The 21,772-nt window shown below is 46.6% G+C and overlaps 1 protein-coding gene across 3 annotated transcripts in view; it reads left to right on the top strand.

Moving 5' to 3' along the window:
- Nucleotides 1–21,772, top strand: part of SH3PXD2A (SH3 and PX domains 2A) — a 379,907-nt gene that overhangs the window by 181,082 nt on the left and 177,053 nt on the right. For all 3 annotated transcript variants that reach the window (XM_075935538.2, XM_075935536.2, XM_075935537.2), the window contains exon 5: nucleotides 843–934. In XM_075935538.2, the coding sequence (XP_075791653.1) occupies nucleotides 843–934 (92 nt within the window). The remainder of the gene's footprint in view (nucleotides 1–842; nucleotides 935–21,772) is intronic.

A 21,772-nucleotide genomic window follows, 5' to 3' on the forward strand; every position in this document is an offset into this window, starting at 1 on the left:
TTTATAACTTCGAGAGGTGTTGGTCATCCCCATTGCAAACCCGCCCCCCCGGCCTCTCTGTCTGAGCTGCCGGAAACAAGAAATGGAGGAGGTGAAGTGCCAGTGGCATTTGATATACCACTGCATGAGCCTGGCACTGCAGAGGGTGCCACACGGCAGCCCTACGGATACTGCTACGGCAGAAATCTCCAAAAATGGTGCAGGTGGGTACGCGCACACATAGAGTGGAATGGACATGAGCAACACATCTCAAAGAACAACAGCAATGCAAAGGTGGGTAACGTGTTGTTTTTTCTCCCCCCTCTTTACTTGCTAGGAAATGTGTTCACATGTCCTGCATTCACTACTAAGATGCCACAAAAGAGAGGGCTTCTGGAGCAAATTACTCCACTGTATTAGCGTGTTCTGAATTTGAAGTTTAGGGATGATGATGATGATGATTTATTTATACTTAGCAGCCAGGACCCTGCTATGCTAAGGGCTGTACAGACACAAGAAGATGGTCCCTGCCCCAAAGAATTCACATGATGAGTAAGACGGATTTGCACACGAGTAGCTAGAGTAGAATTTTGCCCCATATTCCCAAACCAGTCTAGCCCTCCGCAGCCCCTCTGTTTAGGCGCACAGAATAAGCCATTTGCCACACGCTTTCTTTTCCAGGAAGCACCTAGGCGTGAGGTTTTCTTATTTGTTTCCTCTGCTCTTCTAACGTTGATCCAGAATTGACTTAATCCAGAATTTTGCATTGTTCTTTCTTGCCTCTTGGTCGTACATTTCAGGACCCGTTTCACAATGTGATTTCTCTAAATGCTTTCCTCTCCCCTCCCTCCTTTCTTTTACAGGCACTCGTCAGGCTTCCTCCTCACATTTCACAGTGTGACGAAGTCTTTAGGTTCTTTGAGGCTCGACCAGAGGACATTAACCCCCCCAAAGAGTAAGTGCCATATTTGATTTCCAGCACCACATGGTGCTTTTGTTTGCACGGAAGGAAGCAGAATGTCGTTCTATTTTATTACCTCCAGTGGATGTGAGAACAGCTTTCTAAGCTTTCAAATGCTACCTGGGAAATGGCCTTATAATTAGGTAAGAGTAAGCCAGAGTTATGTGCGAGGGGCGGGGGCCATTCAGACAACTCCAAACACAAATCTTGTCTCCATTCCTCAGGAAGCTCCCTGGCCACTTTTTCATTGTTTCTTGCTGATAATTCTAACGAGAGAACTTTTCCTAGTTTGTTTGGTTTTACCTGATTGTTTTCACCCAGGAGTCATTAAGCTCCTGAAAGCCTTCTCTCAGCAGCAGATGGAAGTCCTGCCAGCTAGAGATTGACTCATAATTAGCACTGCACTCCTTCCTGAAGATATTAATTATCTTACTAGATTGTGATCCTGAACCAAAATGGCCTCTGGAGAGTTTATTTGCTGGAATCAGGAAGCCAAAGCAAAGGTCTAGGCCAGGGCAAAGCTTTGGTTGGAGATAAAACAAAGTTATCGTTTTTAGCCTGGGTGGAGTGGAATGATTCTAACCGAAACCTTGCCAAGGATCTGAGAACGAGTTCATTTTAAAGAGCTGCTAATTCAGTGGTGGGCCGCCTGCGGACCACATGCGGCTCATAGGAGTTCTGTGTGTGGCCCGCAAGACATTTTGTTTAGTGCTGCCTGCATGGAGGGTTTTCAATTCTGCTGGTTTCCGTCCCTCTGGGGTTTTTCCTACTGGTATCACAAAAGTGACACATGCGTAAAGCAAGGGCATGTGAACTAAGGGGCGTGCTGATTGCACATAATATTGACTGCAGAGCCGCATGCTCCAATCGAAGCGCTGCTGTGGTTCTGTCAGCACACGCCGCGTGTTCTAGCTACACAAGTGCAAGCAGCAAAACGTACCCTATCCCGGGAGACTGTCTTGCTTACAACTATCTTGTGGCCTGCTGAGATGAAGGAAGGCCACTTATGCAGCCCACTCACCAGCCTTAAGCTGTCCATTGCTGCAGCTCCTCTTCTGTTCTCACTCCCCCCCTTGGTATTGCTTGTCATATTTGCCTGCTATAGCAGCATCTTGACTCCATCCACTCTGGCCCTCAAACCCATTTGCTGCGTTGATTGATTGACTGATGGCCAGGCTGATTTGGTTTCAACACTGTTTGCATGGCTACTGTGGATAGGACCAAGATGTGTTTAGAGCCATTTGGATTTTAAACCACGTCAGCCAACCAGGAGTTTGATCCAAAGCCAGTTCAGGCCTACAGGAGTTTCTGCATCAGCTGTACTGGGCTTTTGTTCTGGCCCATATCTCCCAGCCTGGTGTCAAGAAGTGGGAGGTTTGTACCATAAGGGCCTCATTTTTAAAGCAGTGCATCTGTTTCTGTGCATGCAGCTGGGCCTGCCTGGGGAGGTGCTAGAATTTGCATTCACTGTAACCCTGCAAAGTCTTTGCTATTTCTTCTGATGTATAATCCACGATCTAAAAAAAGAGTAAACCTTTCTTTTCAGCTAGACCACCTCAGGAGAGTTTGGCTATTTCTAGATTACAGGCTTCTTTTGGAAGAAGCTTTTCTGGAAGAGATCTTCCAAAAAAAAAAAAAAAAACCTTCTGAAAGAGAGCATCTACACAGCAAGAGAGCATCAAAAAAGCAATCTGCTTTTTCGAAAGATAGTGTCCACTCTGAATGGACGCTATCTCACATTTCAGCTGTGATTACTATGGATGGAGCGGCCACCAGGGCACCTGTGCTTTTTCCTCTTTCCTCTTCTTTTGAAAGAACTCCCTCTTCCCCATCCACACACGCCTTTTTCCGAAAGAGAGCTCTTTCACAAGAAGGCTTCTTCCTCATAGAAGGAGGTTTACCAATGTCGGAAAAACCCCTCTGTTCTTTCAGTTTTTGACCCCGAAAGAATGTGATTGCAGTGTGGATGTAAGAGAAGTTTTTTCGGAAAACCCCCCGTTTTTCAAAAAAAAAACCTCTGCAGTGTAGACATACCCTTTCTGGGGTAACTTAAAACAACACGATTGTGTATTCACTGCTTAGCTCTGTGTTGCAGCATTATTTGAAAAAGTGGGATGTATCCACGTTAAGGGGCTCATTGCACGTTGAACTTACTGTCTAGCACAGTGTTCATCCAAGAACCTGAATGGACTAGACTCAAAAACTCAAACACTTGTAATGTCCCCCCGTTGGGTCTGGTTCAGAAGCATAGCCTAGTGGTCATGGTCAAAATCCCAGGCTGCCAAAGGGTTGGGGGCGGGGAAGGCCAGACCTTCCCCCTCCACCAGGTTCTGATCCAGAGCCCTTCAGGCTACTTGTAATCTGGCAAGCAAGACTGCTTAAGGCTGTGCTGCTTCCTTATTCTCGTCTTCTTGTTCAACTCCCTGTAACCCCCCAAGACCAGCTCAGTTTAGAGCCTTTGCCTTGAGGGGAGATCCAAACCAGGAGAAATGAGAGGGAGTTATGCCTGCCCCAGGTCACAGAATACTTCCCTCTCTGGTTTTCTCTGCAGTGGATTCTCCCTTCCTTCAGGGAGGACCCCTTTGGGCAGCAGTGTCAGAGCCTTTCCCTTTGCCCTGCCTGGTCTGTGGACTGCAGGTTGGTGCACATCCAGTTCTTGCCATCCAAATGAGCGAATTCCCTGCCTTTTGTAGTTCCTCCAGCAGATGGAGCATTTGCTGAGCCCAAAATGATCCTTCAACAACCTTGGTGCTTGGTGTGGGGTTTGTACACCCCATCACACCCCTCTATAAGGCTGAAAATGTCACCTTTTTACAGGCAGAGAAACTGAGGCACTGAGAAGTGAGTTGCTGAGGGTCACAGAGGAAGTCCATGGCAGTTTGAAATAGAACTCAGGGAATCCTATATTTAATTAGACCTCATCCTTGACTCATTGAGGTGCTGATGCAGTCCGCTTGGCCGCGGTATCTGAGTGCCCCACAGTTTTTAATGTTTCTCTCCAGCGTAGGGCTGTACTATTAGCCTCTCTGTGCACCAGTTCTCCATTTGTGACAGGTAAGTGGCTTGTCCCAGTTCACACAAGTTACCTGTAGTAGAGCAAGGATTAAACGTTGGTCTTCCAAGTTTCAGACTAACACTCTAACCACTGCACAATACTTCTTTCCCTCCTACAGCTCTTCTGCAGCCTTTCCTAATCTGAATGTTTGGACAGGCCTTGCAGTTACCTTATATCCCATTTTCTTTAAACCTCCTTCCACACTCCCTAAGATAAAAGACTTCAAAGTTTCCCAGATCAGTACTTGTATTGTACTCTGATTTGATAAAAAATGTGATTTATTTAATTGGAAAGTACAGAGAAAAGCCTAATTAAATGAAATTTTGCTAATGTATCTGAGACATTAATCTAGCCCTGAAACATTAATCTAGCCAAGTTTACATGAATCCATCCTCACCTTCTGTAAGCAAACTGGTCTTAGGGAAAGTGTCTGTTGGGAGCTGTTCACAAAAGATGTATTATTGAAATTGAAGATTAGCCCCTACAAAACCACAGTGTTAAAGCAAATGGAAAGAGATGAGTATTTTTCTTCTGTTGAGTGGAGGGGAAGGGGAGGAGGTCTAGGGCAGTGTTTCTCAACCTTTATTTTATAAAGTACCTACTTTTAAAAAAATATATAAATACCCCCAGTACCTACAGTTTTTAGACACACACAACTTTTTTCTACCATTTCAACACATTTGTTTAAACAACTTAATCACAGCCGGGCAGAGGACGATGTTTTTGGGTGTAAAAAGTACAAAAGTAATAAAGTGCTGTAAAACTTAACACAAAAATTCAGTTTTCTCCAAATTTCAGTTGTGTTGATGTACGCCCCAGACTTTTCTTGAGTACCCCCAAGAGTACTCGTACCACTGGTTGAAAAATATTGGTCTAGCGCTTACAGGACTATCGTGTAGGGTCTTTGTAAAGGGCATCTCTGCTGAGGACGTGAACCTGAGCGATTGGTGTGCAAAAGGACAGCAAAAATCCTGAATTTACCCTTTCCTCCCGCTACTGTACTGTGCCCTTCAGTTGCCTTTTCCAGGGGAAAGGTGAGGCACTAGTCAGTCAGGTCTTTGGGGTTACACTGTTGTAAAGGAGGGCAGAATTTGGACCATAATATAATTCTTTTTTTTCCTTTTCACTTCCTTCCTCTGGTCTTCAGTGTAGATACTGTTCCCAATTTTAATTTATATGTAAACTGCATGCAGAAGCAATGTTAAAAGAATATGAGTCAAGTGTGTAAAAGGTTGGAAATGCTACAGCTGTGAGTGTCTATGCAACATGACTGCATCCCCCCTTGCATGCGCTACGCATCGTGGCAGGGTCGTTTATTTCATGACCACATATGATTTCTTCCACAAGACCCCTGCCTCAATGAGATTTAGGCATAACTTAGTGTTTAAGGGCCAGATTTGTAAAGTTATTTAGGTCCATAATACCGTTGATTTTAAATGTGAGTCAGGTACCTAAAAACCTTTGCAATATCTGGCCTTAAGTCTCTCTTGAGATTATAACTCAGGCTCCTAAGTCACTTGGGTGTTTTGAAAAAAATGGCCACTAATGTGCCACAGCAGCGGGAAGCGGAGCTCCCTAGGGCCAGGCCTCTCTACTTCCTGCTGTCGCGGAGAGGGTTGCCGGGCAGAGCGGAGCAAGCTGCCGGGTCGCTCCATCTCCAGATACCGGGTGGGGGACCCCTGCTGCCACCCTGCACCCGGTTTGTCCATAGGATGGTTGAGGCGGCTGCCGCCAGGGACAGGAAGGCTCTCCCATTCATCCCTTTCGTCTCTTTTGTCTCTCCATTGACTGAAACAGCGCCTGGATTTCACCGTAGTCTCTGCAGTTACTTAGAGCTTTTGAGAACGTTGCCCCGTATGCCTGTGTCCTGGCGTGCGCCCTTAGAACTCTGATTCTGACATCCTGCCACCCCCTTGTTTATTGCCTTCCCTTTCTGTGCGATGTGGCCTTCGGTTTACGAGCTCCCTGGGGCAGTCGGCTGCAGTGAGCCATGCGCTCCTCTGGGGCACATTACAGTGATGTTTATTTGATCTGATTTTCCGACATGCTGAGCACCTGGGCATCCCACCGCAGACAAGGGTAGAAGCTGGGGCTCAGCAGCTGGGAGACAGAGTCAGGCCTATACCCTTTACCCTCTGCATGAAGCATCTTGACCCGAGTTCCCTGTTTCATGTGATTGGGCCACGGTTTGGGGGGCCTTGAGCCTTGAGTCAATGGGAATAAGGGGTCTCCATCAGCTCTCTCAGTCCCCCTGCCATAGTTCTGAAAACTTCGGCGAGGCTGACAGGGGAATGGCTGGGGAAGTATCATAGAGGTTTATGAAACGATAGTAGTGGAACAGGACCCCTCAGTCCCCAGAGTGCCACCCTGTCAAGCTCAGCTAGGGCCCACCAGCGCTAATGGAATCACTGAGTCAAGGGGCCTGTTTACACCAGGGTCCCTTTCTGCAGCAGGGCCAACAGCCTTGCCAAACCCCTGGGCAAGGCAGAAGGGGCAGGGCCTTGGGGGAAAGGGGCAGGGCTGGGTTTAGGCAGCTCTCAGCACCCCTAGACAGCACTGCACCTCTCCCGGCAGTTCTCAGGGGTGCTTGGACTGCGTCGCACAGCGCTCCAGTGGTGACTGAAAGGGCCCAGGGCTTTGGTCTCCAGAGGCGACAGCCAGGAGCTCTGGGCCCTTTTGTATCGTCAGAACCCGGGGCAGCTGCCACCCCTTTACTTCCTTGTTGGCAGACCTGCCTTTCTGCAGTATAGACGGGACCTTCCATGTGTTCTGCCATAGAACACAAAGTTCCATCTAGGGATGTCAATTAGTCACTGCCCCCCCCCCCCCTCCCCGTCTTGCTGCCTCTATCAGAAAGGAGCAGCAAGGAGGGTAAGAGAGGGGGGAATGCTTCAAGTGGCAGCACTGTGGAGCCTGGGGCCAGACCCTGGGCTCCATGTGGTGCTGCCACTTTGAAACGCCGCAGGGAGTATGAGGCCAGCGGGGGTCTATTTGATTCTCCCACAGGCCCTGTGCTCCTCGCAGCGCTTTCACCTTTGAAATGTAGCAACAGCCCTTGGGCTATTATTACACTTCAAAGGCGGAGGCACCCTTATTGAGTAATCGAATAGTCGATGCAAATTGCGTCGATTATTCGATTAGCCAATTAATCTAAATTTAACATCCCTAGTTCCATCTATGTTGCAAAATGGAATAGTGCTGTAACAGTGCCCCCTGCTCTGCAGTGGAAACAGGTCCTTCCTGGCATTAACTCTTAGAAGTGCTGATGACAGCACTAACACAGAGAGCAGAGCATGGAGCTGCATTTTCAGCATACCTTACAGAGCATTAGGGTTTGCGACTACTGCATGGACTGTTGTGAGGCGGGGGCAACTATTGAGACTGGAAATGTACATATTGGACAAACGTACTTAGATGGACATTTTGCTGCACCTGCAAAAACTGTTGTCACAGAGATGTGTGCAAATGGCTGTGCCTAATAAATTGGAGAAATTTGAATCATGACTGTAATGACTATTTTGCAGTAAAAAGGAAGGCAAATTTTTACCTTTCCATCATCCTACATGAATGAAATGCTGCTCATCTGAATGCCACTTACCCCATAACAGGTTGCTACAGATAATGCTGATAAATAATTAATTCAGAGAAGGATTAATTTCTGGCTAGGTTTTGCAATTTGAGTTCAAACCTGAATTTAGACAAGGGGCCATACTAGACAAGAACAAAATCTCTAAGGGTATGTCTGCAGAGCAAAGTTATTTCGAAATAACTTTCCTAGCGTCTACACAAGCCAACTGCTATTTTGAAATTAATTCGAACTAGCGGAGGGCTTATTTCAAAATTGGTAAACTTCATTCCACGAGGAATAGCACCAATTTCGAAATTGCTATTTCGAAATAAGCGCTGTGTAGACGCTTATTTTGAAATAGGGGGCCTCCAGCCCTTCCCAGGGTGCCCTGCTGGCCACCCTGACCACAAGGTAACTTCTGACCTGATGCCCTGCCAGAATCAGTGTGGACACGCTATTTCGAAATAGCAAAAAGCTATTTCAAAATGCATTTTGTGTATAGACGCGTTATTTCAAAATAAGATATTTCAAAATAACTATTTTGAAATTAGGTATTTCGAAACAACGCTGTAGGGTAGACAAACTCTAAGAGATTGTTGTACCGCAAACCGCAAAGGTCCGAAGAGAGCAAATGGCTTTGCAATAATTCTGCTATCTGACATGGTAGTAATCACATGTGTTTCTGTGAGTTTTCTGCCAACTTGAACATGCTGTTTGCAGAACACTTCAACCCCGTCTGGTTTGGATTCAACATAGAAGGCAGGGTAAGATCTGAGAATTCATTCCATACCCAAAATTGTAATAGGCTTGAATTATAGCTTTCTATTTTGTCCCATCTATAAAAACAACAACAACAATAATAATTAAAAACATATTTTGAACTTACAGCAAAGTTCCTTATCACCTGTTCATGCAGCTTGGGAATTTAGGAAGAACAGAGTCACTCCAAGAATAGCACATCGCACAAAGAAAGCCCCGCCTACTCCACTCGCCATCAATGGTCATATGACATAGCATGTCATGTGGAGGGCATTCTTGGTATGACCTTGTACAAATCCAACAATGCGGGTTCGGAGTCCTTTATCCTGTACTGCTTCAGCAGTTGGTTAGGGTTGCTTAGGTCAAGTGCGCTATAATGCCACAGGACGTACTCTACTTTCAGTAACACTGGAGTAAATCTGAAGGCACTAAATAACTAAGATCAGAATCTGGCCCAGATATGTTTAACCCTTCTCAGTAGTGCAGCAGACTGGCTTGATGGCTGTTTTCCGACCCAAATATAATGGTGGTATGGAAAGTCTCAGGGTATGTCTACAGTGCAGAGTTTTTCCAGGAAAATGGCTATTTTTCCGGAAAAACTAAACTTACGTCCCCACTGCTATTGCGTTCTTTCGACAGAAAGTCACAAAAAAAGGAGGGGATTTTCCGACAGCGGCAAACCTCATTCTACGAGGAAGAAGCCTTTTTCTGAAAAAGCTTTTTCCGAAAAAAGCATTTATGGACGCAGAAGAGAGTGTTTTTTCGAAAGAGGCCTCCAGGAAAAAGCACAGGTGCCCTGGTGGTCACTCTATCCACAATAATGACAACTGAAATGCGAAATAGCATCCAGTCAATGTGGACACTATCTTTTGAAAAGCAAATCGCTTTTTCATTGCACTTTTGCTGTGTGGATGTTGTTTTTCGAAAGAAGCCTGCAGTGTAGGCGTAGCCTCAGAGGGGTAGCCATGTTAGTCTGTATTTGTAAAAACCATGAGGAATTCCATGACACCTTGGAGACTAACAGATTTATTAAGGCATAAGGTTGTGTGGGTAAAACAAATGAATCAGATGAATTAGAGTGGAAATTACAGAGGCAGGGGTATATTTATAAAAGTACAACAAAGAAAAGAAGTTACTTATCAAGTGTAGGGCCAGTGTTAATGAAGCTGTTCAAGTCAGGGTGGAAGTGACTCACTAACAGCAGCTGATGGGGGAGATGTAAATATTAAAAGAGGAGAAATTGCTTTTGTAGTGCATTAACCATTATAAATCTTTATTCGGGCCTAATTTGGTTGTATTGAATTTGAAAATTAATTTGGCTGTTTTATCTTTGTAATCAGGTTTTGAAGGTGTGTGGGGTTTGTTTGTTTGTTTGGTAGGATGGCTACTTTCAAATCCATTACTGAATGTCCAGGCAGGTTAAAGTGTTCCCCTACAGATTTGTGTGTTACCATTCTTGATGTCCGATTTACCATTTATCCTTTGGCATGGAGACTGTCTGGTGTGACCAATATACATGGCAGAGGGGCATTGCTAGCATTTGATGGCACACATTAGTGGTTCAGATCTGTGATGGTATCACTTATAGATATGTGAGCAGAGTTGTCATTTGGGGTTTGTTGCAGGGGTAGGTTCCTGGGCAAGTGTTCTGTGGTGCATTGTATGGCTGCTGCTGAGTATTTGCTTCAGATTGTGCAGGGGGAGGAGGGCTATTTGTAGGTGAGGACTGGCCTGTTTCCCAAGGCCTGTGAGAGTGAGGTATTAGTTTCCAAGATAGTCAGGGATCATAGAATCATAGAGTACTAAGAATTTATAGACTAACAAAACATGTAGATGGTATCATGAGCTTTCGTGGGCACAGCCCACTTCTTCAGATGACCGGAGTTATGATTAGAGGATAAGGAAACTCGAAATAAATAGGGGGGGGGGGAGGAGAAAGATGTTCTGTCGCCCACCCCCCTACCACTATGCATAAAGTATCAGGAGAAAGGGTGTTAAACCTGAATAGATAAAGATATTTTCGTCGCCTCCGCCTGAAGGAATATTCCCCTTCCGTTCTCCTGTTTATTTCGAGTTTCCTTACCTTCTAATCATAACTCCGGTCATCTGAAGAAATGGGCTGTGCCCATGAAAGCTCATGGTACCATCTACATGTTTGGTTAGTCTATAAAGTGCTACCAGACCATTTGCTTGCTGTTTTTTTTCTGTAACAGACTAACTTGGCTACCCCCTGAAGCTTTATAAAAGGTGCCATGCTGCAATGTAAACCTAGAGATTAGCAGTTATCATAATACTTCTTAAAATTATCTGCTAATCCTGGAAGAAATATTACCTCTAAAACCTGTCTGGAGCGTATGGTCTGTCAGTTCTCTTTGTGTCTTTAACCAGTTGAGAATGCAAAGAGTAGAATTTATTGAGCAAGCAATAGGAAAAATATGGGCTAATGAGGACAGGAAAGGAACTAAAATAGCTGGATTCAAAGTTCATCAAAATCAAGGTGCAACATGTCTGGCATTCATTACCCTCAAGCCAACACTTCCTGAACTGTTTTATCCAGCTAAAACGGGCTAAAGATTCTTATAAAATCTTCCTTCAAAGTCAGCGAAATAGGTTTACAGTGGGAGAACCAAACCACAGGAGAACAAAGTTAGGTGCCCTATGGTTAAAACACAGGAACAGGTACGATGGTTTGTACATGGAGCAGAGGATATTGAGAAGGCTCAATCAATGACTATTGATAAAACACTTAGGGTATGTCTACACTACAGCGCTAATTCGAACTAAGCTAATTCGAACTAATGCATCCAGACTAAAAAACTAGTTCGAATTAGCGTTTTGCTAATTCGAACTAGCATGTCCACATTAAGTGGACCCTGAACCGGGGTTAAGGATGGCCGGAAGCAGTGCCGGCAGGGCATCAGATGAGGACTTAGAGCGTGGAGCTGCTGCCTCAGGCTAGCCGAGGGCTGTGCTTAAAGGGACCCGACCCCCACCCCAGACAGACAGTTCTCAAGGGTGCCCCGCTTGCTAAGCAGTCCTGGCACACTGGGCACATCACAGCACTCGGCCATCAGACTGGCTGCACTTGCCGCAGGCTGCCATCTGGGGAGAGGGGGCAATTGGGGGGCTGCAGGAGAGCTTCCACCCCCAGAAGCCCGCAGAGCCAGCCCAGTCCTCCCCATCGGGGGCTCGTACCCCATTCCTCCCTCACCTCCTTCCACTTACCCTTCGCTAGCCCCCCTTCCTGATGTACAAAATAAAGAAAACGTGTGGTCAAAAATAGAATCTCTCTTTATTGAACAAAACTCGGGGAGACTGGGAAAAGGAGGTGGGAGAGGGGAAGAGAGAGGGTGGGAGAGGGGAGGGCAACTAAAATGATCAGCGGTTTGGAACAGGTCCCATATGAAGAGAGGCTAAAGAGACTTGGACTTTTCAGTTTAGAAAAGAGGAGACTGAGGGGGGATAGGATAGAGGTCTATAAAAGCATGAGTGGGGTGGAGAGGGTGCATAAAGAAAAATTCTTCATTAGTTCCCATAATAGAAGGACTAGAGGACACCAAAGGAAAGGAATGGGTAGCAGGCTTCAAACTAGTAACAGAAAGTTGTTCTTCACAAAGCAAAGAGTCACCTGTGGAACTCCTTGCTGCAGGAGGCTGTGAAGGCTAGAACTAGAACAGAGTTTAAAGAGAAGTGAGATAAAGTGATGGAGGTTGGGTCCATGGAGTGGTATTAGCCAGGGGGTAAGAGTGGTGTCCCTGCCCAAGGTTTGTGGAAGGCTGGAGAGGGATGGCATGAGACAAATGGCTTGGTCACTGTCTTCGGTCCATCCCCTCCAGGGTCCCTAGGGTTGGCCACTGTCGGCAGACAGGCTACTGGGCTAGATGGACCTTTGGTCTGACCCAGTACGGCCATTGTAAGCTCAGGGCCCAGGGTCGGGGGTCTCAGTGGACCACCTTGATTTTCATGCAAACCTGCTCCTGGGTGGCCAGGCTGGCAGCTCTCCTGCCCTAGACGGCCACTTTCCTGTGCCTAGTGCGGAGGTCGTGGACGAGGTCCACCATGTCCGCACTAGACCAGGCGGGTGCTCGCCTCTTGCGGTCCCGGGCAAGCTCCCGGGAGCCGCCAGCCTGGTCCCGGGAAGAGGGGGAGGGCTGGGGGGCATCGGGTGGCTGGCTCAAGCTGTGCCAGGTGCAGGGTCTGCTGGCTGGGTGCTGGCAGTCTTGCACCTGGCACGGGCACCGTAGCCAGCCCGTGCCCCTTTAAGGGGTCTGGGGCCGGGAGGGGGGCAATAGAGTTTCCCTGGTGGTGCCCAGAGTGGCCACCAGGGAAAGCTGGGGAGGGCTAGCCTCCCATTAGTTCAAATTAAGGGGCTACACACCCCTTAATTCGAACTAGTAAGTTCGAACTAGGCTTAGTCCTCGTGGAATGAGGTTTACCTAGTTCGAACTAAGCGCTCCGCTAGTTCGAATTATGTTCGAACTAGCGGAGCGCTAGTGTAGCGCCTATCAAAGTTAATTCGAACGTCCGTTAGTTCGAATTAACTTTGTAGTGTAGACATACCCTTAGTGATCATTGGATGGAAGGCTTTAGAGAAGTGCCAGTTATTTTTCTTTACACTTTAGGATACATCTGGAATGGAGGGGAAAGGAGAGTAGGGAGGACTTCCTAGCCTGATGTGACTTAGGGATGTTAAGGACTAGTTAGCTATCAACTATCCAATAAGCAAATGCTTATCGGATAGTCAGTCAACTAGTCGATTCCCTCCACTGCCTCTATCAAGTGGAGGCAGCAAAGGGGAGGGAGAAGGGGTACTTCAAAGCAGCAGCGCCACACAGCTGAGCTTTTCCGCAGTCTCCAGCTGACCCTGGGTTCTGGGAAATTGCCGTGCGGAACCAGGGGTCAGCTGGCGAGTCCAGCTGACCCCAGGCTCCACGTGGCATTTCAAATCGGCAGTGCAGCATGGAGCCCGGAGTCAGTGGGACTTCCTGCTGGCCCCCGGCTGCACACGGAATTCCACATTCCTCAGCGGGGGCTCTTGTACATTTCAGAGGAGGAATGCGGAAGTACCTATCGACTAGTCAAGTAGTCGATGGAAAGTCCATCGACTACTCGACTAGTAAAATAACTGATAGTTAACGTTGCTAATGTGACTTTGTGTAGCGAAGTGAACCCTGCTAGTGTGTTGATTATACCTGTTGCATTACCTGAGTTAGGTATAACACATTGTGCATTAATTCATGATCTGCCAGGCATGCAGATAGGATGTATTTTTCTTTCACTAATGAGCAACATTTAAAGTCACTGATTTACCAGCCTGTCCCCTCCATCATAGAATCATAGGACTGGAAGGGACATCCGGAGGTCATCTAGTTCAGTCCCCCACACTCATGGCACGAGTATTATTCTCTAGACCATCCTGGGCAAGTGTTTGGAGATTTTTAAGAGCAGGTTAGACAATGACAGAGATTCCACAACCTCCCTAGGCAATTTATTCCAGTCTTTACCCATCCTAATGGGAAATGTTTCCTGATATCCAACCTAAACCACCCTTGCTACAATGTCAGCCCTGCTTTTCTGAAGAACAAGACCAGGCAGGTCAGGTTACTAATGCATTGTTTAATGGAGAAGAAACCAATTTGCCATTTCCATATCTAAATTAATGTTGCTGGAATATTGTTGAGTAAAACTCATTTCCCACGTTTGGAGGAGCGGGGCCTGTGGACAGATGTTTTCAGTGGGACGTTTGCTTATGAGTGTGATGGATGATCCACATGTGTTGAATGGAGTCAGATGAAGATTTTATAATCTTTAAGCTGTTATGGATTTATTACTGTGTAGCATATCTGGTATTACTTAGCTAGGGATTTGCTGGGTTTTTTTTTAAACTTGGGCAGCCTTAACTGTTACACCTCATGGTGTTTCCATGCTGGAGATTTGAGAGAGAGGGGGAGGGGGAAGGGAGCAGGGGGGTCTATAAAACTGCATCAGAGTCAAATATTCCCATTGACTTCAAAGGGCTTTGGATCAGGCCTGTATAGATTACCCTGGATGAATACACCTGGCCTCAAGGCATCTGTGCTTCTTCCTAGCTAACATTTAGCACTCAGCAGTTCCCTTCAAAGAGAGGATAAGATGTACTAGGCACTGAATGGCGTTTAAGGCAAAGCAAGGTACCTGCCTCAGCCACCTGTTCAGATTTCCAGCTTGTGATGTAAGTCACTATTTAAGGCTAATTTTGCTGAGACAGCCACGAAGACATTAGTGCATTTGACTTTAAGTGTGTATGTTTCACACTTAAGGCCTTATCTCCTGATCCCACTGAAGATGGTTCTACGTTGACAGTTGCACACGTTGAATCGGGCTCTTCATTTTTAAGCTGTTTTGTATTTCAACTGAGGTTAATCTCCTCCTATTGCTACATTTAAAAAAAAATCTCCTTTTCAGCAGGCAGGATAAGAAAAGGCTGTTGTCACCCACAAGAGATGCTGGCACAGAGCTGCAGTTTCTTTAGTTGTGCATACATCTGACAGTGCTATAGCTTCTCTGCCTTTCCGTCTCTGTCAAGATAAGGGGATGCCGCTAAGGGACTTACAGGGTCCTGTATGCAAAAGATAACAGCCCCCAAACAGGAGGTAGATAACCACTGTCTGGGCTGCAGGAGACATGCTGAAGAAATAACTGCTGGCCCATCCATCGTTTGACTTGTCTGCACAACTGTCTTTAATGCACGCTGTCCCCCCAACACAGAGATCAAATAACAGCCTGTTTTGACTCCAGACTCTGGGGTGACTTATCAAATTATCAAAGTTTCTGATTTAATTGACATTTCATAGATAACCCCAGACTTGCTTTTAAGTGAAGGCTCAAGTGCCAGTGGGAATTGAATTAAAAAGCTGTTATAAAATTCTTGCATTTTTGCTCGGAGGTTTATGGAATGGATCTGCTGCTGCTTATCTCTGGCTGTGTCAGTGTCTGAGCTGGCAGCTGTTCTACATCTTTAGGGCCATTTTATCTTTTCAGTTACATTGGTGTAACCCTGGAATAACTCAGCTGAAATCCGAGGGCCTTTACTCTGGCACAATGACAATGGTAATACCCGCTCTTATATAGTTCTTGTCATCAGTAGATCTCAAAGCGCTTTGCCATCTGCACAAATACCTTTGTCCTCAGAATACAATGAGGTAGGAACTCAGAACAGAATTAAACCCTTAGAAAGTAGAATTCCCCTCTTGTTTTTCAGCCGCTGCTCTTAAAACAATTGGCCCGCACCAGGGGTCAGCAAACTGTGGCATATGCGGGAGAGAGCTCAGCTCTGCTCCTCCTCCCCCCCACAGCCACTGGAGAACGCTCCCTCCTCCCTGCAGCAGGTTAGGCTGCAGTGGGAGGACTGTGTGGCAGCAGCGGCGCCTCCAGGCTGGCCTTGGACCATGTCGGCAGGTGAGGCAGGGCCTCCGGAGCTGGCCCTGGACTGCGTGGCCCGGCAGCGGGCCTTCGGCCTCCGGGGAGGCCTGAGACAGCGTGGCCATGGCAGTTGCTGCAAGGGGACACAAAGCCAAGTAAGCCTCCCCCTGATGCCCAAGCCCCTACACCCTGATCCCCCTCTCTCACTTCCCCCTGCCAAGACTCTGCACCCCAGTTTGCTCTGACACTCTCCCTTGCTCCTGCACCCTCCCTCCTAGCCACACATTTTACTCCCAGCCTGCTTCTGCACCCTACCTCCCACCCAGACTTCGCAACCTTTCCCCCTTCTGCACCCCCACTTCCATACCAGGTCCTGCACCCCATCCCTATTCTACTTGCTGGCAGCCCTGTCCCACACACTGAACCCCTCATTTTTGTCCCTACCCCAGAGCCTAAGATGGGTCCATAATATCCACTAACTCCGGAACCCCAGAAAAGTAAATCTGGCCTATAGGAAACCCTGAACCTCAGTCCTTCCTGTCCCTTCCCCTCACCCCGTGATGCTGGAGCACCAGAGGAGTGAGGTGTCTCAGCTCGGGGCCACATCAAGGAGGGGTGGAGATTTTTAGAAGATTTTTTTTTACCTCTCCCCAACTGATTTTTCTGTGGGTCAGTGACCCCAGACCCAAAAAAGGTTCCTCACCCCTGCCATAAATAAAGAAAACATTGAAAACTTTTTTTGTTGGGCATAATATTTACTTTATTTAAAATGAAGTTTGATAAACTAACATGAGAAAGTTAAAACGCTTAATCTGTTTCATAATTTAAATTAAACCGTTCTCCCTAGCTGCAGCTGGTTCAGAAAATATGGTCACCGTATGCAGCCTGCCCCTGCTCCCTCTCCTCCCCCTGGCATGCAGATCTGTGAATAAGCTAAATCTTGGCACGCCACTTCAGAAATGTTGCCGACCCCTGGTCTACACTCAGAAAAGATGTTCTTTTAAGCGGAACTTAGATGTATATTCTGAACAGACGATTGACTGAGCCTTTGCAATGTTTCAGCCTAACCTAATAAAAGCTGGGTCCCTGCTAGTCTCTTGCAAGCTATATTTGTATCCCAGCTCCAAGAAATTTTAATAACCTCTCCAGTAACGCTGACGGCAGTGCATTGTGGTGAACCTCAGAGTATTGTATATGTCTGATTACATTTGCTTTCAATTAGGGGCTTGTGGGTTTTGAAAAATCTAAGAAGTTCAGGCTCATTTGGGAACCACTGCAAAATATCTCTGGTAACCTGAGCTATCTAGCACTTTAAAATAAAACGTAAAGAAATGTCGGGTGTTGGGATCTGAAAACAAGTCCGTGCTGCTTTATGGAAGGAAACCAATTGCCGAGACTGGGAAGGGATGGGCTGAATAGAGAGCTGTTAACTTTTAAGCCCCGCTATTGTACACTGGCCTGGATGACTCAGGAGACATGGAGCAGGTCACTGGTTTGACTTCAGCTGAAATCAGCAATGACCAAACGTTGCCATCTTCAGTGTCCCAGGTCTCAGTCCTGTTTCTGGTGCCTGGACCATCATTAACATTGTCTCTCTTGTTGAGAGCTTCAATGGTAGCACTGGTTAGAAAGTGGGATTTTTTTTTTATGGGAAGTTCATCCTGGTTTTTTTCTATTGACATTTGAACAACACGTGCCCGCTCTAAATCCGGTCCAAAAAATTGGTGATTTTCTTCATGAAAATGTTTTGCAAAACATTCATTTCTGATAATCAAAATCCATCCTGCTCTCCCAGTTCCCACACTGAAAACCTTGGCCTTGCCTTGTCCGTCTTTCATAGTGATGATCATAAACTTCTGCTTTCCGCCTTCACCTTCCCAGTCTATTGGAAGCACTGTTCCATCCCAACTCTCTTCTTGAGCCCTTTCATCTGCTCTGTAACCTCCTAACCTCACTCCTGCCCCAGAAGTGCCCACTGCTTGTACCATACCACTCCCTTCCCCTTTCCTCTGTTCTCAGCTTAATCCCTTTCATCATGCCACTCCCTGTGCTGACCGTACACTCCCCACTGTCTGCCCAACACCCTCTTCTATCTGCCTCTACATTCCTCCTTGAAGCTCATTTCTTCCAGGAATCCATCCAACCTGCCTTCCCAGTGAGAGCCATCCCTCGCTTTCCATTCCCTGACCTGTGGTTCTGCAGAACATTGTGTCTTGCCTCTCTTACATAATATATTCTTTGGGACAGCTCTGGACAAAGGTTATTTGCATTGATAAGCCTCTCTGAAGGACTCAACAAGACAAATGAGATCTGTATAATACAGCCCCTGGTGTTTAACATTCAGGACAAGTTTATGGCACTGTGTACATGTTTCATAATAAAAACCAGTAAGAAACCAGAGTGCAAAAGTCTCCGGGTAGCCATAGCTACCTCAGTCACATCCGAGCTACTGTGCTTCTCCTCAAGTGGTATCCCTGTGGGTGCTCCGCTCAGGTGTCAGTGCTTCCCTGTGCCAGTGATCGGAGATTTTTACCCTAATGGTGCCTTCCCATGCCGCTCATGCGCAGACGCTGTCTCGTGCTGTTGTGTCCGTGCGCTGCACGCACGGTGCGAGTCCCTCAGTTCCTTTTCTACTGTCCTCAGCAGTGCGACTTTTTCCTTAAAGAAAGATCTTTTTGAATAATTTTGGTTCTTTAACCACTTTTAGTCCTCTTTAGTTATTTTTTTTCTTAGACCAACCCATTCAAAAAAAAACCACATTTTTTTTCCCCTTCGCCCCAATCTCACCAAAATGCCGGGCTGCCCCAGATTCAAGAATTGTGACTACTGCAGGGACTCCATGCCTATTTCGGATGGGCACGCCTCCTGCTTAAGATGTTGGGGCAAAGGCCATGTGGCACAGAAATGCCAACACTGCCAAAGTATGACAGCGAGAGCCAGAAGAGTTAGGGAGATGAGGCTAAAGAATATATTATGGGAGAAGACCCTTCAGCTGCCGGATTCAAAGAAATTGGCGCTGGCAGAACCCTTGACTCGGAGGAAAAGAGCCCATTCATCTCCGCCCCGGGTCTCTCGTGAGTCCAGGGCATCACCGGCACGGTCGTTGCCTGTGGTGCCGACATCCTGCACTGCCCATTCTCTGGTTCCGTCTACCTCTGGCACCACTGAGAAGCCTATAGAGGCACCGGCTAAGAGAGTGGAGCCAGAGCCGAAGCATAAATTGAGCTCCTCCACACTGACCAGCATGGGCTCCTGCACTGAAGACCAAGTTGACTATGCCTCCTCCACCGGCACTGATGGAGATGACGACACCGACACAAGCTGCTCCTTTGTGGCATACTCCGGCAGCTAAACATCTCTGGCACTGGAGACCACAGCTAGCAAGCCCCATAAGAGGTCTGAGCATAGGTGCCGACAATTCCCACCACCAGAACGCATGGCTGAGTCATACCACATTCTCCCATGCTAAGGGAGACTAGCCCACACCAGCATTGAACAGAGGATATCTCCCGTCTCAGCGCCCGCCTCAGCACCGAGCATGGGAGCACGTTCTCATCCCAGCAGTCATTCCACCTATTCAGTATCATCGGGGCATTCAACCAAACAAAACACCTCCCAACACCAACCTCAGTACCCCTGAAACAATTCCAGGAATTGTTCAAAAGGCTTGCAAACTCACAAGACACCGCGTTGCAGGAAGTGCAAGAAAAATAGCACAAGCTGCTGCAAATATTGCAACCTGCATGTTCCTCAAAATTGCTTTATCTATCAACAAGACCATAATGAAGCCCTCTGTGACCATATGGCAAACACCAGCCTTTATCCCTCCTACAAATGAAAGGGCGGATAGGAAATATTTCATACCTGCTAAAGGTATGTATTTTCTTTTTTCACATCCCCAACCCAAGTCATAGGTTGTGGATGCTATCCATCACCAGTCAAGACAGTCACAATTCAGATCCACGCCACAAGACAAGGCGCATAAGAGACTAGACCTGTTTGGGCAAAAGGTTTGTTTCTTGGCAGCCCTGCAGTTCTGAATCTTCGGGAATTCCACGTGAGCTGCAAACTAGAATAGAGGACTTCCTGTTTGATAGAACTCGATGAAGGCTTCCTGCACAAAGTTTCGCACCTTGGGGATATATACTCCACCCAACAAAAGGAGACGATATACGCCATATGAGAGGCCACGAGACACCCTCTTCCAAAGACATCAACAAAGATCTTTTGAGCAAAGACCCAAGCAACAGTCAGGCAGAAGAAGGGGTCAACATACCCAGGCCACAGTATCACAACCATCAGCTTCACAGCCACAATTTTGAAGGTGTGGTTGGGGGTCTGAGCGACCTCCCTCTAGAACCAATGCAGTCCAACTTTTTAGTCACTGTCTGTGGCCCTTTTACCACCAGTGGACCCTTATTATCATGAACCAATGAGTCCTTAAGATTGTGCTATCGGGCTCTCTCCTTTTCTGTGTACGCTCTCTACCCTTCCCCATCCCTCTTCAGGGACCCCTCTCACAAGTTCCTGATATCTACTGCTGGTCCTCCCATCATACCTTTGTGCAGCACTACGCATTGCAACGGGGGCCAATTCCATCTACCTCTGTGGGCATTGCTGTCCTTGCCATTCTCGGACGCAACTCCAAAGCCCATCTCTGCCTAATGCGGGTACTGCTCTATAGTCACCTGAGCGGAGCACCCAGAGGGACACCTCAAAGAACCATTGTTACTGCACAAGGTGCGTAACTTCTTCTTATCTTCTAACCCAAGAGCAGGGAAATGTCTCCCATACCATTGTACGATAAATGTGGATACACGTTAACTTCTCATTGGGGACCAGTGTGCTGTACTTTGCAACCATTTAATGTTTGAGCGGAGAGCTGGGCTGCAGCCTCATGTTTTAAAAATAAAGAAAGTGAGAAATCAGCCACAAAGGTTTCAGTTTATGGCTCTAATTCAGCCAAGTGCTTTAGCACATATGTGACTTGAAATATGTCCCTTGGTGAGGGACGCATGTGCTTGAGTGTCAGTTTGTAATTTTTTTACCTTCTTTCATTGTATCCCTATGTTATAAAATGGTCATGCCGATTCACTTTCAGAATATGATCTGAAGAAGTGGGTCTGCCCAACGAAAGCTCATCACCTCATAAACTATTTTGTTAGTCTTTAAAGTGCTATATGACTGCTTTTTTGTTTTGGCTGACTCAAGGGCTCCATTTTTAGTTCCTTCACAGTGATATCTATCTTTATAGTTAAGGGGCTCAGGAGGATACTGAGGACAAAACCAGAAGGCTGGTTTGCATCCCTGCAAATGAATTTGTTTCCATCAAGAGAGCAGCAGAAAAATGTCTATTGTTTCCCTGGTCCTCACAATGCACAGAGCAAGCCTCTGTGGTGTACACAGTGACCGTGTTATTAATGTTCATGATACATTTGTGTCATCTCTGAGAGTGAGAGGAGCATGGCGTGAGTGGGAAACACAGCCAATACCAGCCAGTGAGAGACCCTCACAAGAACAACGAGAAGTCCTGTGGAACCTTATAGACTGACAGATTTATTGGAGCACAAGCTTTCATGGGCAAAGACCCACTTTGTCAGATGCATGTTGTGGAAATTCCAGAGACAGGTATAAATATACAGGCATAAGAAAAGAGTTCCAATCAAGAGTAAGACTAGAGATAACGAGGTCAATTCTGTCAGGGAGGATGAGGCCCACTTCTAGCAGCTGATGTGGTAGTATGAACACCAAGAGAGGAGAAACTGCTTTTGTAGTTGGCTAGCCATTCACAGTCTTTGTTTAATCCTAAAGTGATAGTATCAAATTTGCAGATGAATTGTAGCTCTGCAGTTTCTCTTTGAAGTCTGTTCTTGAAGTTATTTTGTTGCAGGATGGTTACTTTTAAATCTGCTACTGTGTGTCCAGGGAAATTGAAGTGTTCTCCCACAGGTTTTTGTGTATATCTGATTTGTGTCCATTTATTCTTTTACGTAGGGACTGTCACAAGCAACTCTGTTCACCTTCATTGTCTAGCACCCATCCACTTTCA

The sequence above is a fragment of the Pelodiscus sinensis genome, chromosome 8, assembly GCF_052426305.1.
Source record: "Pelodiscus sinensis isolate ZL-2025 chromosome 8, ASM5242630v1, whole genome shotgun sequence".
Taxonomy (NCBI): domain Eukaryota; kingdom Metazoa; phylum Chordata; order Testudines; family Trionychidae; genus Pelodiscus; species Pelodiscus sinensis.